Raw genomic sequence first — 24146 nt, forward strand, 5'->3', positions numbered from 1 at the left:
TGTTATTGTGGCGCAAGTTAGACGTCCAGATTTGCCATCATTTGTTGAAGAAAAAGATGAGTTGGATAGTTATCTGTTAAGATTTGAAAGATATGCTACAATAGCCAAATTGGAGAAGTCGACGTGGGCTACCCAGCTAAGCATGTTATTATCGGGACAAGCTCTTGATGTATATTCAAGACTTTCGCAAGAAGAAGCCATGAACTACGACAGATTGAAGTTAGCTCTGTTAAAGCGATACAATTTTACCGAGCATGGATACCGTCAAAGATTCCGTGAGGCAAAGCCTGAAAAACACGAAAGCCCAGGTCAATTTATTGAACGTTTAAGAAACCTTTTGTTAAAGTGGTTTGAGCTTTCGGGGGCCGATCAATCATTGGACGGATTGGCAAACCTTATAGTTAAGGAACAATTCACAGATTCATGTTCAAAAGATCTGTCTGTTTATCTAATGGAGAGAAGTCCAAAGACTCTAGAAGAAATAGCCAGCGTGGCAGAACAGTACTTAGTTGCTCATGATGAGAAGTTGTCGACTGAAGAAACGTTGTCATGCGATAATGACGAAGAGCAAACAAATAATTTTAAAGGAGGTGCGGTTCCAAGAGAAGTACGTTGTTTTAATTGTAATGGCTTAGGTCATAAGTCTGTTAACTGCCGGAGGAAGACTAACAAAAATCATCAGGAATCGAGGAAGTGGTGCAATCGTTGCAATAGGCAAGGACACGAAGCGAAGGAATGCAAGGACAAGTCGTTATCCTTATCCAATCAGTCTGGAAAAGATGAAGACACGGACGTTTATCGATGCGGTTGTGCGTTAATGATTCCTGAACCCACGCTTGACGAGGAGAATCCGGATGAAGATGTTTGCGGAAAAATAATACCTGAAGATCACCTGCCAGTAGTGGATGGAAAAGTTGGAGACAAAAAGGTAAAAGTTTTACGTGATTCTGGTTCTACTGGTATAATAGTGAGGAGAGATTTGGTTAAAGACAGTCAATTAACGGGAAAAACTGGCCATGTGACAAAAATAGATACCACTTCAATCCAAGGACCGTTAGCGATGATATCTATCGAGACTCCGTATTGTAGTGGGACTGTGAAAGCGTTATGTTTACAAAACTCTTTAGTTGATCTGATAATCGGAAATGTTTTTGAGAGAGATTCTGAAGTTACTTGTTATTCTTGTGGCAAGAATGGTCACTTTGCTCGAGATTGTTCTGCAGATAACCAGCGACGATCTCACGGTCATGGATACAATGAGCGCGAAGAACCGAGGAGAAGAGGCAGGCGACGACCATTTGGAGTTTGCTATAGATGCGGTAGACGCGGACACTTCGCCAGGGAGTGCGTTGCTGACGGCGGACACTCGGAAAATAGACGTTGCCGTGACAACCACTGCTACCGATGTGGAGAGATTGGACACATAGCCAGGAGCTGCCCTTTTGATGAAAAGGCTTGCTACAATTGTCATAAAGAAGGTCATCTCGCCAAGGACTGTCCGGAGAGGAGGTGTTTCCGATGTAGGAAAATGGGTCATCTTGCTCGCCGATGCACTGAAGACATTGAGGACGATGGAAACTTTCGCAGAAAACGTGACTATTGTTTTGAGAAAAGCTATCGTTGGTAGTTCATGCAACGATGGACTTATGAGAATTGATTATTGAGTAATTAATTGTTTTGTGGTGTGTTTTGTATTGATTGTGTTGTTATATTGTTTGCAACAATATTCTAAGGGGGGGGCGTATGTCACAATCAATGTGCAAAGCCTCGCGTCGGGCTGCTTTGCGTCTTGACAGAATGTGCTGTTTTCATTATGGAATTCTTGAGCGGTATGTTATTATCGGTCAATGACCAGTAGTAACCTCTAATTGTGAAGTCGTTGTTCTGCAACGTAATTCTAGATTATTCTGTATCTGGAACGTTCTGTTGTTTTCACAATTGCCAATATCGTTTGTCATGATGTCACAAGGTTGTTTACGAATGGACCTCTGATTACGAAATCGTTATTATGTAAGAATCTTCTTGCGAACGTGACCTTCTATAAGCTTCTGCTTGTTGACATTTAAATGCTACGTGACCGAACGATGGTTCTTTATGATGTAATCTTCTCGAAGTTATTGGACTGAACAGCCAACTATAAATAGTGGTGTAGTTTGTGTAATGTTTATTCTGAGATTCTGAGATTCTGAGATTATTATTATGGTGATTGTTACGAGTTGATTATGAGAGTTGTGCTATGAGTTGTGAATTGGTATAGTTGATGCAGAAATTAGAGTTATTTGAGAAGCCGTTCGTTGGAGTCCTTCAAGCGTTTTTATATATCATTTCACCAGTAGAACTATCCGTGAATTTAATTGACTGCTTTTCGGTTTGACCCATTAAACTACGTCATTGAATCTTTCCAAGTCTTTTTCCTGGTAAGAGATAGAAAGAAATCGTGACACAGCACCATTTTACAGGAATATTCATACCCACATTTTTGTTGAAAATGCTCTCAGAATGCACCAAATTCAAAGTAATTTTTCAAAATTTTCTGGAGGAGGCCCCCCAGACCCCCCGTCGCTGAGTGTCGTCTTAGGCGAACACGCCGGCGGGCGAAGCCCGCCGGTCGTCAAAACCTCTCCTTTCAAAATTCCTGGCTACGCTACTGGTCTTAACACTAAACTGACATATTGCAATTTGTGTGGATACCGGTATTTAAGAGGTTAAAATGCTAAAATCATTCAAATTTTTTCGGCCCCTCCTAACGAAAAGTTGGCCCCCCCTTGCTCTGCGGTTTGGCTACGGCCCTGTTGGCATAAGACAGGATATGTGATGTCTAGGCTAAACTTGACTGAAATGAATTCTGGCTTAAGCTACTACAGCAGTATAGCTGTAGCTGAATTTTTGGTGTTTTCCAATTTTAGTCGCATTTTTTGCCCATTCGTGTGTAAGAGCTACCTTTAATAAGTTAATAGCTGTTTATCTGCTTATAAATTTTATACAAATATTACCCTAAAAGTGTTTCCAGAAAGCACATTAATCCATTATTTGAGAGTAATTTTGCAAAAAAAATTTCCGGGGGGGCATGCCCCGGACACTCTTAGAAAACACGTGCCTTCGGCACGCTCTGATCCCCCACGACTTTTATTGCTTCCCTTGCTCAACCAACCAGGATACGCCACTGCATCCCACTTATTCTTATGATTTAGATAGAGCTCACAGGGACAATCAATTGGTAGAATTGCATGAAGGAAATTTTTAGGAGTATTTTGCAATTTTGGTTTGGAAAGCTCTTCTATGAAATATTGAGTCTTGTGCCACCAAGAAGTTGACACGAATCGCCAGAAAGTTTCGCTCAATAAACTTAATACAAGCAAAGTGTTCTTTGCCGGAAAAGAACCCTGACAAGTCCTTTTTATAAAAACTAAAAAGTCTAAAAAATAAAAACATGCTTTTGATCATACCAGGATCGACGTCGTCGTGACATCATCGATGACGTTGATGCTGTTGAAGGTCGGAGGTGTTAGTGGGTTGGTAGCGAACGCCTTGGTGGTGGTGGTGCTGATGACGTTGCCTTGAACTGTCGCTATGTTAACTGTGGAATGGAAGGGAAAGTTCTAATGAATTGTGTGGTAGGAAGTGTTTGTTATAATATGAGATGATGGATGTTTGTTGTAGTTTTTACTCGATTAGAAAGTGCAGAAAACTTTGGGCACTTTCACTTTGAGTATTATAACACTTCAGGAATATTCAAAGTCAGGAAAGTTAAAGCGTTTGTCGACACGCCCGCCCCTGAATGAAAGTTATATATCTTGCTGGCTTTCATTCAAGTTTTTCTGGAAATAATTCAACGCAAAGTTCATTCTGTTCATGGATGACTCCATCACTGTGGAACATGTGAATGAAATAAACTTGAAAATATCACCAAGCAACGATTGATGAATAGAACCCTCTGTTGCCAGTGGCGCAAGCAGGGAAGAGTTGCTGGGGTTTAACCACAGTGAACGTTTAACAAAAAGACGTAATTTTAGTGAAGCTTCCTCAACCATCTTGGAGCCCCCATCATCAGCTCATTTAAAAGCTTACGTCAGACTTACTTGCGTTTCTGCCGTGATGGATGTGTAGGTTACCATTGGTTCAGTCTTTTGGGTCGTGAACGTTTTCTGCGTACGCCACTGCCTGAGACCAATCAACCGACCTGGGAGGTCCACCAACCAGAACTTCCCAGACAGTGTTTATGTACTTGGCATTAGCAGTATAATTATTAGCCTTTCTACTTACAAGTGTATGACGTGTTGGGAGATAGACCGTGGAAGGTGTAAGTTAGTGTTTCTATGGTAACATTCTCTTCCTGGAGTCGATCAGGACTTCCGGCCTTGGTCAAGTAAACTCTGTCGAGAAGAAATGTTAATTGATCTATGTTAGTTCACAACAATGTGGCGTGGCTGGGAAGCAGATGGAAGCCGTGGCAGATGGCAGCCGTGGCCGAGTGGTTAGCGCGTTGGGCTCGCAGTCGAGAGCCTGCATGTTCGACTCCAGCCACCCGCACTTGCTGTTGTTTCTCTGGGCAAGAAACTTTACGATAATTGCCTCTACCTAGTGATCGATTTCGAGTAATGGGTAGTACTAAATTTAAGTCACAAGTAAAGTAGACAACCGGAAACACACATTGCCGTCGGCTGCAGCGTGGGTCAGGTGTGTGTCGGAAGGCGTACACCGATGCATAGCGCTCAAGTCCGCTTTCCCGCAATGCAGGATACAGATAAACAAACAAAACAAACAAGATGCATAATCATCACTGGAAGATGATGACGAACGATTTTATTTCTATTTTATTAGCTTAGTTTTTCCAGATGTAAAATTAAGCCTTTCACACAAGTAGGCCTAATGTAGGCCTAACAGTTTACAAAAAGGTAAAGTTCCCAACGGTTTTTATATCTAAAAAAAATGTTTCGTAGTTTATTTCTCCTAAAAAGCGGAATTGTTTTACATTTCACGCTAAAGGAAGATTTCGCGAAGAGGAAAAATTGATGATCTCGTCGGTGAAAATCCTTATATCTTTTTTACTTGAAATTCAAATCTCTAACAATACCGAGTACTGGTATAATAAATATTTCTTTTACATGAAATAGTCTCCCGAAGGCAGTGACCACCACCGCACAGTTGCAGAACTTTGGTTGACGTAATTCTCGGTGATGTTGGCCACAAGAGGCGCTTGTAACTCTGTAGAAAGAAGTAAATCACTCAGGTTGAATGCCTGCTGCGGTTATGAAGCTTTGATTAGTAATAATTTGTAGAAGCACGTATCCCAAAGCTAAATGCCGAGAATAAATTGCGTGGTTGTGTCAATTTAAAATTATCACCAAATACTGGCTTGAAACCAACTTTGCGGCACCCTATTGTTACCAACCAAACGACGTTTGTGACGTTTCCTGTTACCGGTTTGACTTCCTATGCCTGGACCACAACAAAACGTTGTGACAACATCTGGCAACATTGAAATATCATGAATTGCATGGTCGAGTTTGAAGAAGGGATGTGGCCAACGAGGGCCTAAAGCGAGAGTCAAACTCCGCTTTATTGGAAGCCAAACTTAGCAAATGATTTCCGTTTTGTTTAAATGTTATGCAAAATAAATTATTTCCATCAAAAGATATCGAGTGAGGCTTCTAGAATTAGTTGCGTCATACTCTCTTGACAAACGCGAAATTACACCATTAGTGGTGAGGCCACCTGGAGATGTCTGAAACAAAACTAGTAATTGTATGTTTGTGGGGTAGGCCCATTAAGGGATCACTAAGTTAAGAGCACGTAGTTACGAGTAGCATAGCTGTATAGCCAACTACTTCTTCACGTTCATCCATTTTTAAGTATCTTCGATTAAAAATTCATTCTGGAGTATTTATATTGTAAACAAACCTTCGCATTTCAATCCACTTGGCAGCCCTGGCTGTGTCTGATCGAGATAATGTTCCTGGCACTTGCAACTGCAAAACGTGACGTAGTGTGTGACATGATGTAGTGAGTGACATGGACTAATGACACTAGAGCTAATTGTTGTTTGAATAAAGCGCCATTGTAGAATCAGCCAACTGGATCCTGGGTACATTCGTGGTAGTTAAAGGTTGTGCGGATCAATGTTTATACTTTTACCACCTCAGGTTGCTTTCTACACTACACCGAGAGGTTATTCGAGAGCAACTGTTCTCAGCTCCAACAGATGTAAGCCTTCTGGTCCATCATTAGATGAAGGAAGAGTTAAACCAAAATCAATCAACAATACAACAAACTGCGTAACACAGTGCACTGTAGCAGGCTTGATCAAGATGAAACTAAGAGCCTTGCTACCACGACCCACACAACTACTTCTACTTTTGTCTCCACCTGTACCTGTAAGAACCGAGAGTGTTAGTGCAGTCAGCTTGTTTGTGACACAAGTGGGCGCCCTCGCACTCGTTGATGTCAGAACATGACGTCGAGTTGTCCGCAATGTATCCTGTAGTGAGAGGTATAGAGCTAATGAACATTTCAATAGCGATAACTATATGACGTCATGCACTTAATTGTTACAACAGATTTTCAAATTATTGTTATCATTGATGACGTAATAAAAACGTTTTACGATGTTAAATTTTTGCCACTACCATTCCAACAAGTGCATGTGGGGTTCCCTGCATCCAGGTAGCAGTCACCGTTGGTGCAATTGTACGGACCGCACGTCTCATTGGCTACGCAAGTGCCGTTGTCTAAATAGAAACCATCAACACAAGAACATTCGAATGAACCTGCAACGTAAAGTCAAACTCAATCCAAAGCTCTGTCAACATTTGTAACAGTATAATTTTAAGCAGCAAGATAAACTTGTACTGTTTGTTCTAGAAAGAACGATCCTGTCTCGAAAAGTTCCATTGTCAAATTATGAAGTTCACTAGCAAAACGAAAAGCAACCATATCAACAAGCGCCGATCTCACTCACCAATAGTGTTGGTGCACGTCTGGTGGCAAGGATTTCTGACATCACATTCATTGACGTCAGTGCAGTTGAAACCGGTTGAATCCAGTTGGAACCCAATCTCACATGAGCATTTGAATGAACCTGCGTAATGCAAATGATGATGATGACCTCACAATTCATCCACGAAGTTGCTTGAAACAAAATGAAGGAACACAGTGAAAGAAACAGAATTCCATGCTTTGAAAAGAGAACAAGGCTGAATGTCCTGGCTAGGTTTTTGGATAGGTGTGGGACGTGGGACCCAAACTGATGCAATTAGGCAAAGCTCCCTTTTCCTTGGTCATTAGGATTCCAAATTTTAGTCACTCAACAAACTTAATTTTTCCGTAGAACACTGTAAGTAAATTGAATTCTCACCATTGCTGTTGTTACAGAAAGTGTCACATGGTCCTTTCCCTTCATTGGCTGTGCACTCGTTGACGTCAGAGCACGTGTTAGTGACGTTGTTATAAAAGTATCCATCTTGAAGGCAAAGACATCTGGAAAGGAAAACTTTTCTTTTTTTTTTATAACATTTTGAAAAGAGTCGAGCAGTCGCCTGCATTCTGCAATGATGGCGACTAACAACCACTGGATTCGGTTTACCTTGCATAAAAACTTATGGTTGCGGTGCTACATCACAGAAAGCATGTCTTTACAAACGAAATAACATTAAGCGCATATCAAAATCTACATTCAAACATACCAAGTTAAAAATAGTTTAGTGCGCCATACCCGAGAAAAATAATTTGAATTGCCCCCTGAAGAATCTTGTATTCCCTTTGAGGGTAGTCACCCACAGGGCAAGAATCACTATTCTACACAATGATATATAGACACATTCTGCTGATTTGCATTCCTGCCTGGCACAACGCATTGTACTCACTCGTACGATCCATCAAAGTTATTGCATGTTCCCAGGGGTGGTTCTGGACACGGATTCGACAAACATTCATTTACATCTGAACACAACAACAAATAAATATTATCTTTTTGTCATCAACCCTACTGTTTCATTGGAAATATACTGTCATGGACAACTGCACATTTCTTCTAAGACATCGGAATTGGCACATTTTACAGCAAGGTCAAAAATTCCTCACACACTACTAAACTCAGACATTAGATTTATAACCGAAAATTGTTAATCCTTTGCTTTAATTGAATTGTTATTAAAGGCGATGTCCAACGAGATCATGCTGCAGAGATCAATGATGCTTCTAGCCCAATAGAATACTGAGTAACTATAATGGAAATTCAATCCTTGCTACTTTTAATCAGGAGATTAAAGGTTTTCAGGCACGGCACCATTGTGACAAGGTGGGGGAAGTGTGACTTACCCACACAGGAATTGTTGACACTTTCAAATCCCTGGAAGCACTCGCATATGTAGCTATTGTTCGCCCCATCAATGCAGCGGCCGTTGTCTCCACATAGATCGTCGTTCACTTTACAAGCTAGGATGGCTGAAAAAGTCAAATTAACAAACTGGCTAGTTATTTCTAGTACAGAAGCGATTGAATTAAATTAAAAAGAAGACAACATTTTGCACAGACATCAAAAGACCCTCCAAAAATATAGAGTTAGATTATGCTTCCAGGAAACCGCAAGCAGTAGTGTGATCTCCATCACACTAAACTCCCAAATAACGATGATCTAAAGTTTACAATCTTGATCATACTGGCATTGGCTTCTATACTTAAAAGATGACTAGATGTTTTCTTTCAGATGCATAAATGCTTACCAAACTATTTTTCTGAATCACTGAATACAACAACTCCAAGATGCTTACCAACACAACTGCAAGTGTCCAAGTTTCTGGTGAATCCAGCTGGGCACTTGAAATGTAAAACATGATTTAAAGTGCTTGATTAAAGCAGCCAGACATTAGTTCGATAGAAAGTAGGTTGTGAATGGCAGTAGTCAGATTTTTGCAAAGTGCAATAAGCCTATGTAACTTTTTTTACGAGCGCACCATTGCCCAAGAGATCACTTGAATGAAACTTCTATTTCTTAATCTTGAAAGAGCATGTGTGAGAAGTTCAAGCCTCAAGAAGTTCACAAAGCTGTCAGGATCAAGCTTTAGAAAACTTACATCTCGCTTTTGTTATCATCTTACCATTTCATCTTCAAACTCTTGAGGCGGCGGCGGTGGAGAAATGAATGGTGGAGGTAGTTTATTGTTTCCGAGATCTAAATCTGATGGCGGTGGTGGAGGTGGCATTAGTGGTGGAGGAAGAAACGTTTTTGTATTTTTAATTTGTGGTGGTGGTGGGGGTGGCATAATTGGGGGAGGAAGAGTTTTTTTATTTTCATTTTGTGGGGGTGGTGGGGGTGGCATCATTGGGGGAGGAAAAGTTTTTTTATTTTCAAATTGTGGCGGTGGTGGGGGTGGCATCATTGGGGGAGGCAGTTTTGCGACTTCAAGATTTGAAAGAGGTGGTGGCGGGGGAGGCACAATTGGAATGGGTGGGCACACACCAGCACAGGTCTCTACGTATAGAACAAGACAATGTTAAAGCTCATCAAGTACCCAGTTGTTACCAACAGTTGTCTATATCTTGAGTGTTATTGCTGCACTAGTCACTTCGCAGACTCACGTTGCTGTGATACTAATATTATGCAAATAAATGTTTCTCGGCAGCCGATTGTAGCAAGAATTCACAGCGATAGACACCGTGTTTCGTTCATGAGGCTGGGCTTGTCAGGATCGCACCACTATATATAACCAAGTTTTGTTATATTTTGATCTTTTTTTGCAGTTATAATGGGCTAAATTTAATAGTATAGGCTATCTCTCTCTCTCTCACTGAATGAACTGCAAATAATTTTTTTGAATTAAATCAACAACTTTGCGATAACGATTATTATTGGCACTAGTGGCATATCCCATAAAGGAGTTTCGAATAATCTACTCCATCGTACGGATAACGAGCTTTTCCATGTTAAAGGGACTATATGTGGTGGAGGCATTAACCTACATTTTGTTGGGGTAAGTTAGTAGTCAGTCTACAACCCGTCTTGGAACGTTGTACCATTGTCGGTCTGTAGCGTTCTAAGCTTTTCCTTGACTTTATATGGCACATTACATTTTGTTGCGGTAACATTCTTGGTAAAACCACAACACGTCATAGAAGACTTAGAACGTTGCACGGTATGCATCGTCATTACGTCTTAACAAAGCAACTTACTGTTGCAGAAGTGGACGCCATCTCCATCATATCCAACCTTGCACATACATGTCGGCGATGTGGAATTGCTCACATCACATAAGGCATTATCATGGCATGGTTGTAAGCAGGTTGTGTTCACTGGAAAGTTAAATACGAATCATAATATTGTGCAGAGAATTAAGTTCTGAATATTTTTTAATCGCAATATGCACAGAAAGTTTGTTTTTCATTTGTTATAAAATTTTAAAAGCACTCTTGTTTTTAACGCTTAGTATTCCCTTTGAAAGAAGCAAGCCACACAAGAGATCATCGATTTAATGAACAGATAGATAGAGTCAATGCTTTATCTATTATGACGTCGCTACTAGGTTGCATCAAATGACGTCGTTGAGAACGATGCAGGGCGTTGGTGGACGCGACCATTACAAATTTTAGACATGGTCTAACTTGAGAGAAGTATTTCTTTTCCTCCCAGCTGGGCGTTTAAGAATTTTGCCCAGCTGTCCACCGCCTCCAACCCGTGTTGTGTTTCAACGCCCCTATCATTGAAATGCTTGGTGATCCTTTCTTACAACCTGCCAGTGCTTTACAACCAACTTGCAATCATGGACACAGAGTGTTCATCTAGCTGTGTGGTTATGTACCTGATATCGAGGGAAGTAACTAGGCTAATGTTAGAGAAAACATGGAACTTGAAGTTGCATGGAGTTAAAGTTGGAAATTGGACCGTCATCGAACTATGTTTGCCGTAGTTACCAACACTGTAAATGGCATAGCAATGTATAGAAGAAGCATTGATGACATAGTTATGACTCACAATGAAGCGGGCGTTGACTATTGCGTAACCTTTATCGTCATGTCATTGTCACACATAAGTGGCCTGTTCTAGTATTTCCACATTCACCATCATGTGAGGTTAACGCCACTTTGCGCAAACTATCCCATCGATAAATCATCTTTTTCTTTTCAATCGTCACAAGGATAGAAGGGAGAGGGCAATTGTTGAATTGCCCAACAAACGGCACAAGTTTGTCGTTTGAGCCATTGTCTTTGTCATGACGTCACACTACACAGTTGCAACGAATATGGAAGATTCATAATGGGAACTAAACCTGGCACAAAACCTGATAGAAACCTAAATGAAAATCGATTGCAATTTGTCAGCCTGCAAGGTTCTAATTTTATTCACTTTAACAAGAATCATATCAATGCTAGAATGCAAGCAGGTTGTGTTGGACTTGGGATAAGCAGTTCAATAGAATTAATCAAATTAAAAACTTTGGTTTAAGCTTGTAGGAATGTTAAGATCTCTGGGTGGATATAACTGTGTCACAGTAAACAATGCACAGTTGGTGTAGTATACAGGCATCCCAAAAATAAGTTAAATGAGTTTCAAAACAAATTCTGTGAGTGCATTGACATCTTAAATAATTCCAAAAACAGTTATTACATGTGTGGTGATTTCAATATTAATATGCTGGCAAAGACAAGCATTTCAAATGTAAAAAGTTTTTTGGCTTCTCATGTTTACTTATAAAATAGATAGCTGGTTCTTATGAATATTGTTTATTATAAAAAGAAATATTTTTGAGCAGAAATTAACGCAGTTTACTGACATTGCAAAAAGGAAGATATGGCCAACAGATAAATACAGGTCACAGAAAGACTTGACAATAATACAGATAAACAACCAACAACAATTGCATTTATAACCTGTAGTTGGGACAACGAGTTTGAAAAATTTGATTATTTATGTGTCACAAAAAAGAGAATTATGCTCAATTCAATGTAACAAATTGTGGCCAATTAGGAGGACGGTATTAAAAAAGAACAGAAAACAATAAAGTGGTGTCAGCAAAAGTTGATAACATAGCACGCTATTATTAAGTCATAAAATGCTCAATTTAACGGGGACTTTCAAGAGTACCGAGACTAATCTTGCGGTTGTTGCTCCTCTGGTGTTCATCCACTATCGGTAACAGTTTTATTTTGTTTTTAGACCAGCTAAGCTCACAAGGTCAATTTCTACCAGATTCTCACCCGTCACATTGAAACCAAAAGCTCTATACACAATAAACTTTGTAATTTTTGCAGCTAATTGTTGATTTTCTCAAAGTTTTAAAAAAACTTTGTTTGATCAACTCTCGACGACGTTTTTATAACCGAGTAGTGAGAGCCCTTGTACTACGCTAAAAAGTTGCTGGCTCGACACTGTTCAAGAGCACACCGCTGTGTTTTAAAGAGGACACTTAGGCTAATCATTGGGCTGCATGCCTAAAAATAGACAAGAAGATTGGTTTCCTTGCCCTGCTGTCCATTTAATCTCAAACCACCGGGCGTACGTCCTTGGTAAGCATTCTCTTGCGCATACATTTCAGTGCACTTGGACAGACATGAAATGATGGATGTCAGTGTGATTGTCCTAAGAAAGCGAATGCAGTTTTATATTTAGTGTTAATTAATGTGTGATACGTCGTCATGTGGATGGACTGATAAATGATTAGTCTCACAGAAGAAATCCGAATGAAAATATTCACTTACAGTTAAATTCATCGTTCATTGTTCTACCGACAATGGCAAACACCTTTTGTGGAAAACCCTCTGTGATTATGACGTAACATCAGTCGTGCGATTGCGGAGAATAGCGGCAAAATAAACAGAACCTTTTCATCGGAGCTGATTGATTTACTAATCTCGCTTGACGCTTTGTTTGGTTCAAGCAGCACACAACTGTTCCTTGTGCTTGGAGAAGATAGAGATTGGGTGGTTACGATTAGCTGCTGAACAGTTGACGATTTAATTTAATACATAAAAAAATCAGCTGTAGAAAATCTTCCTTACTATGTAACTTTGTGTACTATTTATATACCAATCACAATATGACAATGCAACTCCACCCCTCAGCATCTCCCTTCAGTACTCACCTGTTGTTGAATTGTGTTCCGCGTTGTTTGTCTGGTTGTAGCTTGGAGTAGTGACGTCACTCGCATTCACGTTAGCTCCAAGGCAGAAAGAAAATTCCAAACAAATCCAGAATATGAAGGCAAAGAATGACCAAGGAGGGCGCATGCTTACACTGGTATCAACTCTAATGTTCTATTACTACCTTTTGTACAAGTAAACATTTTATTAAGGTGACGTTGTTGAAAAATTTCTCAACAAAAACCAATTCGCAAAAAGGAAAAAGCGAATATTGAAACATTAGGCATAAGAAAATTATACCAATTCATTATAAAAATAATCAGACACAAACAAGAATGAGAACTATGATTCGCAATTCTCTAAACACCGAGAAGCCAGAACGGAGGTTAAGGGTCTTCAGAAACATTTTACTGCACAAACTACGCCGACTTCCCATGTACCTCATTCTACTGTTATGTTCGAGGGTGACTGCTTGAATCGAAGAATTTTGAATTTAATGGTCACTTTGCAGCAACAAATAAAGTTTTTGAATTTTCTTTCTCGGACTGAGGAAGCTTCTTTGGGAACTTAATCTTGGCAGTGTCGCGAACATGTAATGTGGAGGCTTTGAACCAGTCAGACCCTATCACTGAGATGGACAAAGCAGAGCTTCCGTGACATCCTCAACATATGAGAATGAAAGCAGTCTAGTTATATATTCGACTGTTTCTTTTGCTCGAATCTAAGAAATTGTGAATTTGCTTTGGGAATTTTTTTTTAGTAGAAATGCAAATTTATTTAATTTTTTCTAAAATGATGAACATCCATGTGCTACCAGCAGCACAACGTAAACGACCTTCTAACATTCTATCTCATGCCCAACCAAGGTAACTTTCTACTTGATTGCTGCCCAGTTAGCAAAATTGGTCTTTTCCACATTGATTTAGCGGTGTTCAAAGACGTCCAACAGACGTCAAAAATAATAATTTTTGCAAGCTGTGGAGCACTTCAAAGGTAAAATTTTGGTTGCATTCGGTCGTAGAGGGAAGTGATGTCTTCCAGCTCGGTTTTTACAATTGTGTAGCAGGTTGTTGATCTTTGTGCCTGACATGATGACATCGGTGTGAGTTGTGCCACATGAGTGACCACTGACCAGTGCGGGGTTATTCTAACACTAAACTTTAGTTTTGAAGTTTTTTTTTGGACCGGAAACACAATCTACCGGTGACCTTTTTTATCACTCTGATCAGGAACTTCTATATAGCTTCACACAGTCTTCTACACAGCGTTTTCCATACAATATCATCTTCATCATCTTCCACACGATAAAGCTAACTAAACTAATTTCAAGTCTGGGAGTTTATACTTAGTATCTAAACAAAAAATATTTTTGTTAAAAACAGCAAATTTTTATAAACCGTGTTGCAACTTTTGTTCCTTTGCCGGGTTTTTGTTTGACATTAAAATGTACAGTACATCCGATATTTTCTACAAGTACCTGGTAGGGATTTTAAACTCTAACACAAACGCTTGTATCACTACCGTCTGTTTACAACCACCCTGATACCTCAAACGAAACGAAATTGTAAGGTCTAGCTTCTGCTTCTTGACAAGCTGGACGTGCTGGGAAACGTCATATTCAACAGTGACATTTACACCACCCACCAACGCCAGTGGCGACTTCCAACTTTCTGTTTGTATTTGTTCTTGTGAAACGATCAAAAGAAACCTCTGGGAGAAATGGGTTTGTATTTCTATGGAAGTGAAAGCAATTTCATTCAAAGCAATTTCATGTTTTTATGCTTCGCTTAAAAGACAATCGTTACATAAATGCAATGATTAAAAACGTTATTTTGTTGATGTAACGCAGCTGTGAGTGAGAATAATCTTAAAAAAGGTAATTTTCTGGCAAAAAACACTGTTTATACAGAACTACATTCTTCCATTCACAAGGAGGACAATGCCGAATCGCTGCACGGATTGTTCCTTTGTTCATTCTCATATGACGGATGAACAAATATTCCAGACAATGCCAACCCCGGCGCTCCCTCCCGCACAAATAGCTCGAGTGGATGAGACTAAGTTTTGTTCCATCAGAATGATGGGCCTTGATCAAAACCGATGTGTCTGTTGGAACTCCCAGCATTCACCAACAGTGTTGCCGTCGTTGTACGACATAATATATTTGATTGGTAATACTTGAACATTAACTCTGCATCAATATCACGTCTGGAGGCGCTGTTTTTGAGTTGTGTGAAAATGTTCTTCGAGAAGGTTTATAACACTATTTAGAATGTATGGTAGCATAATCTGATGAGTAAATTCAAAACTTTCATTCACACTTCTATGCCGAAAGTGAAATGTTCTTTCTGCTCGTTTATTGAAAAATGATAGTAGGCTGCGCACACCCGTTCTGAGCAACCACATGCATGAGAACGTTTTTCAGTTTTGATCTCAACATTAAATTGATGCTAGAATTTTATTAACTACCTGTGGGCAGTGGCGTGAGTAGGACTTTCTTAAAGGGGGGAGGGGGGGGGCTAAACAGGTTTTGAATGGAAATGAAAACGAAATGAAAAATGCGCTTTTGCTAATACTAACCAGTGAGTTATTTTGTATAAGATTAGTCTACTCTCCTCAGGACAATAGTTTTTTAGTTTGTACCAGCTAGGTTACTCAATTGGATAGATTTTGTATTAAAAACAAAAAAGTGATATAACACTCTTGACGCCGCATAGCCTATAATGTTGTAAGTAGACGATGTACAGTAGTTAGCTTACAGCCCAATGATCCACTCGTATTGAGGGTACGTTCAGTGGCGTACACAGGATTGTGGTACTGGAAGAGGAGGGCAATCGATAAAATTTAACATTGCTTGATCAATACAGTCATCTCGGATATGAAAGATTGTGCTGGATAATACCTGTCAACACCGCTGACTGCCAATATCGAACATCTTCGTCGTTACACAAGCATTTAATATTGGACAAGTCTTTAAGCTCCGATATCAACCAAAAAGGCTAAGGTGAACACCAGAAACAATATCCTGAGGAAGCTTACCAACTCTGGGTGGGCACTAATCCACAAACCCTCAGAATGACCGCATTGACTTTGTGCTACTCCACAGCAGAATATGCATGCCCTGTTTGGAACAAGACCCGTCACTCATCGAAGCTTAACTCGGTACTCAATCATTCTTGTCGTCTTATTACTGGGCGTCTGAAGCCCACAAATACCAACAAACTTTATCTGCTTGCTGGTATTGCACCACCACACATAAGAAGAGACGTCAACAGTCAAGCTGAAAGGCTAAAACAAACATGTGATGAAAAACATCCTCTATATGGAAAAACTGCTGCACAAACCCGGTTGAAATCAAGAAAAAGCTTCCTAACACACGTCCAGCCACTACCCTCAACAAAAGAAGAAACAAGACTTAAGCAATAAAAACAACAATTCGATAATGACCCATCATACACTGAAATAAAGGTCCCACCATCAGAGTCCCAGCCCCCCAGGAGCAAACGCTCCTTGGACAAAGTGAAAAACATTAAATCGACTCCGAACCAGTGTTGGACGCACTGAGTCTGCAATGGTGGAGTGGGGCTACGACACGGCCCAGTTGCATGTATCTGTGGCACCAAGCCCCAAACAGCGGACCACCTTCTTGTTTGCCCTCGGCTTGCCACCCGGTGCAGTAGGTGGGATCTGTCAGTGTATAACACCGTTGCGGAAGAATGTGTCAATCTGTGGTGTATCAACAAACTTTAGAAGACTCGATAGAAGAAGATCAACCATTAACCCTATCTTACTACGAGTTGTTTTCATACGCGGAAAGTACATCACGGGCTATCTTATCCCCCGTGCTAATTATTCTCTAATAACGGGAGCTATGAAAATCACAGGGCTAAAGTGTTTTACAAGATAATAGTCATGTGTAATGTGCGTATAGAAATTAAGTTTTTACCCAACAAATTAGCTTCAAAATTAAAATTTTTGAATTATAACATAGAGTAATGCTAAGCTAAACAAAAAGTTACTTTTGCTCATAAATAAAAAGCATTTTTGGGCTTTTTACATTTCAAAGTAATTGCACTAACATTTATATTGCACTAACATTAACATAAAAAATAACTAGCATTGCACAAAAATGTCTAGCCACCTGAGACGAAATGCTTATTATGAAGGGCGAGAAGGTAGAAAAAAGAACAGTTAGTTTAAGAAAATTCGCAAAGAATAAAAGTTAAGAAATTTCACATTTCTAGCATATTTCCTTCTGGGAAGTATTTCATTACTTGTGGGGCGTCCTCATAAAATCCCATGTCGCTACAGATAAAGTTAAAGACATTTTCTAAGAAAACGTCAAAGTAGTATTATTTCTTCTATAAACTCTAACAAAATAGCATAAAAGCGGCGTTGCGATGTTATGTGGCATGAATTAGTGGTGCGATACTGACGAGCTCAGCCTCATGGCTGAAACACTGGTATCTATTGCTATCAATTCTTGCTACAATTGGCTGCTGACAAACATATAGGTTGCAATAGCATAAACGCATTGGTTTCGCTGATCCAAAATAGTCATTCCAAATGATGATCAACAATACAAAACCGATGGATGCAGCCAAAACTATGAAATGTCGAGCTTTTGCAGCAGCATTGTCACATCATTATTTCAAATAATTGATAAACGCTGTAGCAGCTGAATATAAATTTGGGGTGCGCCCTTAAGGAGAGTTGAGCCCTCCAACTGGGGTTTGGAAGTGTTAAATACCTTACGTGATTTAAGCTATTGAATATGGAACTTCTGTAGCAGTATTTATATTATTCTTGAATTTTAAATAACCAAAAAAACATTAAACAGTTCAGTTCAGTTGTTTTTTTATTTCTGACCATCATATCAAAACAATACACGTCAACATAGCAAAGGTCAAGAAAAAGGTAGAAGCGACAAAACGCGAACGTTAAAACGTGCTTGTGATCGAAGTAAGTTATTGAGTTGAAAAAAATTTAGCACGGTTGCAACACCTTCAGAAAAATTTAAGATATAAAGGGAAAATAAAAAAATAAAAAAATGTTACAAAACAAATAAACATATATAGGCTATAACTTTATTAGCCTACATAACTTTAGCTGATATATTGAAGATTTGTATGGACAGTTGCTATGAAGATCGGCCATGGTGCGTTATCAAGAGTGCTGATGGTCGTAAGGGGAACACGTCTTGATGCGTTTAGCTCATAGCAAAGAGCAAGGCAGGCAAAGAAAACCCCACAAAAAAATCCTACCACGGGCAAAGCCATTTCAAGCGCAACGCACCAGGCCTTGCACGACTCACAAAATAGATAGGCTATAACTTGACAACATGAAACAATGACAAAAAACAAATAAATCAAACTAGCAAAAAACAACATCATCATCTTGCGGAAATTCAATTATACCCAGGGAAGTTATGTCTTAAAGATATCAAGCGTGCTTTGATAAAAGTTGCGTTGATAAAGCGATAATTTTAGACCCCAGTCAGCTAAACTCGCCACTTCCACACCGATCCAACGTTGGCTAACGTTGAATTAATGCAAAATGACAGGCATCGCCAGCTGGGATGTAGTAGTGGTATGTCCCAGTAATATGATAAATTTGAGTTACCGTATGTTTTACACGTTAAACCATATTAAAGTGACAAAAAATATCCAATTTGGCATATTACTTTAAAAAAATAGATAAACAATCAGACAATAGCATGACGATCCAGTCCAAGATATTGAAATAAAACAACTGGTTGGAGCACATGGCCACCGCTTCACCGAAAGATGGAGATTGGTCAAAAAGGATGGAAAAACTTCTGCAGACTCTGTAGAACTTCTGTGGACAAAAAACACAAGAACCAGAAGGCCAGTAGGAGTACTTACAATCTTACTATTTTGCTAATAAATCTACACACATTGGCTTATCATTGCTTGGCAATAAAAAAAAAAAATATTAGTATGTTTGGTGCATACTTAGATGTTATATGTTTGGTAATACTTAGATGGGATTATTTCAAAATGAAATGAGTGGGGCCCCTAAATCACCGTGCCCTCCCGGAGTACGATGGGCGGTTAATCCGCTGTGTTAGCCCACTCTGGTTCAAAGCTTCTATGCTGTGGTAAGTGAAACTGCAAGCAGGAATGTTCTCGTCGACTTGGACAAAAAACAAGCATAAAGTTTAAAAACTTTTCAAAATTAACATTGACCACAGAGGGACTCGAACCCCCAATCTTCTGATTCGAAGTCAGACGCCTTATCCATTAGGCCATGCGGCCGACAAGAATCCAATCTTTTCAAGTTGTATCACGATGCATAAATATTCTGACAGTACATAAACATTTCATCAGGTTTCTTTGTTGGTTGCACTCAGTGACGCAGCTACCCATTGGATGTTGATGTTTTGGACATACCCAAGGTGGCATTACGTATTTACATGGCCACCTAAAGATACGGCCTGATTTGTCAGATTTTGCAGAAATTTTCAGGTTTTGCTAACTTTTAGCGAATGTTTAAATAAATTTTTCTAAAAATTATATTTTTACGCCTTCTTTACTGTTTTCTTCAGATGACACAATAGGTTTTAACACTCTCAGATGTTGAAAAACAAAGACAATTTGATTTCGAAGATTTTATTCAGACTGTTAATTTTTCAATAACAGTCTGATTCAGCGTTTTTCTACTTACTTTTCCTCATTTGCTACTGCTTCCCCAAGGCAACAAAAAGCTTTTATATCATTAGGAAACAGCAAAAAGTAAAAACATCTCAGAAAATGTCAGTCAAACACTAGCAGTAGCTGTAATCAAAATCTGCAAAATGTGACAAATCAGGCCGAATCTCCAGGTGGCCATGGTATTTATAAAATCTTCTTGTACTATTCGCTACCAAATCACAGAGTAGATTTAATTGAGAAAGTCTGCCTCAATAGCTCAGTTGAGTGTTTTACGTCATAGCATGTATTGTCTATACTGAAATGCTACAATAGTCACATTGCCTTGTATCACCACATTATTTTTAGTGAATTGCTTAAAGTATTTGGCCACAGAGGGATTCGAATCCCCAATTTATTGATTCGAAATCAGATGTTTTATGCATTAGAGACCATGCGGCCGACAATTACCATACGTTGGTCGGCCTTTTTATTTCCATTGTGATTTTTAATCTTTGTTGTGACATTGTACACATGAAAGGTATTTCTCACAGCCTACGTTTAAACATTGATAGTTTCAACGTAATAAAGTAGCTCCAAAGAGTTTGGCCTTGGCGTTGTGGAGTTTTCTTCCGAATGCAAGCCCCTCGCCATAAATAGTTTTTTGCAGACGCATTGTCACATTGTTATTTCAAATAACCGATAAATGCTCTATCAGTTGAATTTGGGGTGGGCCCTTAAAGAGAGATGGACCTTCCAACTGGGGTTTTGGAAGTGTTAAATACCTTACGTGATTTAAGATATTGAATATGGAACTTCTGTAGCAGCATTTAAATTATTCTTTATTTTAAATAACTAAAAAGACATTAAACAAAATGAAATGAGTGAGCCCCTAAAACGCCATGCCTTCCCCGGGTACGATGGGCGGTTAATCCGCTGTGCATGTGAAGTAGTTTATAAAAACACACAATTCATGTTAGTTTCGATTTGTTGAGTCAAGGTATGTTTGTTTGGCTGACAATTTTGTGTTTTCTTACTTTCAAAGTAAATTTTTTAGCGCATTTAAAAACATCTCATGCGTCGATATCGTTAAAGATAGGAAGAAGTTTTTTGGTGTGTGTCAGCTGTAGGTGTTCTACAACACTAAGAAATAAACAAATTTTAGTTTAATGCACCATGCTTCAATATTTTAGGAAAATAGTATGTCATATGCTAATGGGGCTAGTTGGAAAATAGTGGGTGGGGTTAGTTGGAAAATGTTTTGATAGCGGTATGACTACGTAGTATGTTACGAGTATATCGTCGTGACTCGTGGTACGATAATAATAAGTAGTATAAGTTCCAATGTACCTGTTTTAAGCATACATTCATTGTAAAATTTTAATTTGATTAACTTGGAAAGTGCTATATATGCGGCATCACAAGTTTTAACAATGCGTTTATTAAAAAATGTTTTCCCGATGATTAGATGTAGAATTCATTGCATTTTGATTTTAAAGCAAGTAAACATATTTGTTTACAACCCCATGTAAATGATTGTTGGTTGAAAAAAGAGTATCCAGTTCATTAGTGGGCATTAAATTGACGTTTTTCAACTAACCCCAGGCACGGGGTCAACTAACCCCAGGCATGGGGTTAGTTGAAAAATCAATTGTATGTTTGTATATTTTAAATTTTCATTAAAAGCTGAATTGATTCAATACTTATTTTTGGTTGTATGATAGAGGACATCATAGATGATAATTTAAGCCGCTTCAAGTTGTCAGGTTATGCACCAATTGTTTTAAATTTCACTTTAAAAAAAAACTTTCCGACTAGCCCCACTCTCCACGCGAAACTGCGAGCAGGAACAACATGTTCTTGCTGACAAAATATACATGACAAAAGTAAACATGACACAAATACAACATGTTAAATACAATACAACAACAATACAAATACAACAGACTAATAATACTAATAATACAAATACAACAAAAATAAACATGTTTGAAAACTTTTCAAAAATAACATTGACCACAGAGGGACTCGAACCCCCAATCTTCTGATTCGAAGTCAGACGCCTTATCCATTAGGCCATGCGGCCGACGAAATTATAAACGTTTTGTATGATCAATCATCCCCAGAAAAACGTTTTATCCATGAGCGACCTGATGTGTTGAAGGTTCGTCGCACTTGACACAACTCAATGAAAACAAACAACAAAAGATGTAGAGACCAACACAACCGAACGTTGGTCTTCAACTTTAAAAAAATCGAGAAGATAAAATATAAATGACCACAGAGGGACTCGAACCCCCAACCTCTCGCAGAAACCGCGTCATCAACTTTAAAAAAAAAAATTTAGAACATACAATGTGAATGACCACAGAGGGACTCGAACCCTCAATCTTCTGATTCGAAGTCAGACGCCTTATCCATTAGGCCATGAGGCCGACAAGAATCCAATCTTTTTAATTTGTATCAGGATGCATAAACATTCCGACAGTGCAGTTTCATCATGCTTCTTTATTGGTTGCACTCAGTGACGCAGCTACCCATTGGATGTTGATGTTTTGGACATACCCAAGGTGGCATTACGTAGGCTATTTATAAAATCTTCTTGTACTATTCGCTACCAAATCACAGAGTAGATTTAATTGAGGAAGTCTGCCCCAATAGCTCAGTTGAGTGTTTTACGTCATAGCATGTATTGTCTTTACTAAAATGCTACAATAGTCACATTGCCTTGTATCACCACATTATTTTTAGTGAATTGCTTAAAGTATTTGGCCACAGAGGGATTCGAAACCCAATTTATTGATTCGAAATCAGATGTTATATGCATTAGAGACCATGCGGCCGACAATTACCATACGTTGGTCGACCTTTTTATTTCCATTGTCAAAACTAGCCCCAAAACTTTTAAATCTTTGTTGTGACATTGTACACATGAAAGGTGTTTCTCATTGCCTACGATTCTACCTTATCACATTCCTGCAGAGGTTAGTTTCGCGGGATAGGCATTTTGAAAAGAATAAATGCAGATCTTGAGATGGTGCAAGCAGGTAAAAAGTAATCTACGTATCCAGGACTTAAAATCGGTACCAGCATGGAGCACAAAGCTCAGAGAAGACTAGGAAACTTGTGCGGCATCACTAGTAGAAGAACGGGGACAACATCTTCTGGAGTGGCATCTCTAGGGATTGCTTGGTCTTGTGGTGTTTCCATTCTTTACAAAGTAGATAATCCTACTAGGCTACTCCAATGATTACAAGATGAGATGCCTGCATGTTCCCATGTTGATATAGAGTAGACCATTTGAAGACATCCGTGTCATCGATGGAAAGGAATGTGATCATGACTTTGTGACAATGACTGCCTAACCTGCTTTCAAAATAAACATCGATAGTTTCAACATAATAAAGTAGCTCCAATGAATTTGGCTTTAGCGTTGTAGAGTTTTCTTCCGAATGCAAGGACCTTGCCTTAAACATTTTTTAATTTAATACAATCATCTGGGATATAAAAGATAATACCTGTCAACACTTCTGACTGCCAATATCGAACATCTTCGTCGTTATACAAGCATTTAATATTGGACAAGTCTTTAAGCTCCAATATCAACCTTTAAAAGACACTTTCCAAGAAAGCGAAAAAGTGTATTCTTTCTTCTATAAACTCTAACAAAATAGCATAAAAGCGGCGTTGTGATGTTACGTGGCATGAATTAGTGGTGCGATACTGACGAGCCCAGCCTCATAGCTGAAACACTGGTGTCTATTGCTGTCAATTCTTGCTACAATTGGCTGCTGACAAACATATACAATAGCATAAATGCATTAGTTTCGCTTATTCAAAATAGTGATTCCAAATGATGATCAACAATACAAAAACCGATGGAAGCAGCCAAAACTTTGAAATGTCGAGTTTTTGCAACAGCATTGCAACATTTCTATCCTCATAAGCAAGAAGAAGAAGAAGAACATTTCTATTTCAAATAACCGATAAACGCTGTACCAGCTGAATATGAATTTGGGGTAGGCTACTGGGCCCTTAAAGAGAGTTGGGCCCTCCAACTGGGGTTTTGGAAGTGGTAAATACCTTACGTGATTTAAGATATTGTTTGTTTGTTTGTTTATCTTTATCCTGCATTGCGGGAAAGCGGACTTGAGCGCTATGCATCGGTGTACGCCTTCCGACATACACCTGACCCACGCTGCAGCCGACAGCAATGTCTGTTTCCGGTTGTCTACTTTACTTATGACTTAAATTTGGTTACTCGAAATCGATCACTAGGTAGAGGCAATTATCGTAAAGTTTCTTGCCCAGAGAAACAACAGCAAGTGCGAGTGGCTAGAGTCGAACATGCAGGCTCTCGACTGCGAGCCCAACGCGCTAACCACTCGGCCATCGGCCATTGAATATGGAACTTCTGTAGCAGCA

At 39.1% G+C, this 24146-nt stretch overlaps 1 protein-coding gene and 3 non-coding genes across 6 annotated transcripts in view; all 4 read right to left on the reverse strand.

Annotated features, from left to right (window-relative positions):
* Nucleotides 1-13240, reverse strand: part of LOC145787942 (uncharacterized) — a 32460-nt gene extending 19220 nt beyond the window's left edge. Inside the window, exons 1-14 of one of the 3 annotated variants that reach the window (XM_082599778.1) lie at nt 13074-13240; nt 10168-10287; nt 9096-9469; nt 8769-8814; nt 8317-8442; nt 7863-7938; nt 7355-7476; nt 6959-7078; nt 6627-6767; nt 6373-6478; nt 5902-5969; nt 5106-5205; nt 4264-4373; nt 3447-3577 (exon numbers count right to left, since the gene is read on the reverse strand). In XM_082599778.1, coding sequence (XP_082455904.1) covers nt 3447-3577; nt 4264-4373; nt 5106-5205; nt 5902-5969; nt 6373-6478; nt 6627-6767; nt 6959-7078; nt 7355-7476; nt 7863-7938; nt 8317-8442; nt 8769-8814; nt 9096-9469; nt 10168-10287; nt 13074-13218 — 1785 coding nt within the window. In that variant the 5' untranslated portion in view covers nt 13219-13240. Of the gene's footprint in view, nt 1-3446; nt 3578-4263; nt 4374-5105; nt 5206-5901; nt 5970-6372; nt 6479-6626; nt 6768-6958; nt 7079-7354; nt 7477-7862; nt 7939-8316; nt 8443-8768; nt 8815-9095; nt 9470-10167; nt 10288-12076; nt 12183-13073 lie in introns of those variants that run through there. The other 2 variants (XM_082599780.1, XM_082599779.1) reach the window with 2 other exon arrangements.
* Nucleotides 13241-19276: 6036 nt separating this feature from the next.
* Trnar-ucg (transfer RNA arginine (anticodon UCG)) lies at nt 19277-19349 on the reverse strand. Its single transcript has one exon. It is a non-coding gene; the product is annotated as a tRNA-Arg (tRNA).
* Nucleotides 19350-21734: 2385 nt separating this feature from the next.
* On the reverse strand, nt 21735-21807 carry Trnar-ucg (transfer RNA arginine (anticodon UCG)). The gene has a single exon. It is a non-coding gene; the product is annotated as a tRNA-Arg (tRNA).
* Nucleotides 21808-22083: 276 nt separating this feature from the next.
* Trnar-ucg (transfer RNA arginine (anticodon UCG)) lies at nt 22084-22156 on the reverse strand. Its single transcript has one exon. It is a non-coding gene; the product is annotated as a tRNA-Arg (tRNA).
* Nucleotides 22157-24146: the final 1990 nt, after the last annotated feature.

This window comes from Aplidium turbinatum, chromosome 18 (genome assembly GCF_918807975.1).
Source record: "Aplidium turbinatum chromosome 18, kaAplTurb1.1, whole genome shotgun sequence".
Taxonomy (NCBI): Eukaryota; Metazoa; Chordata; class Ascidiacea; order Aplousobranchia; family Polyclinidae; genus Aplidium; species Aplidium turbinatum.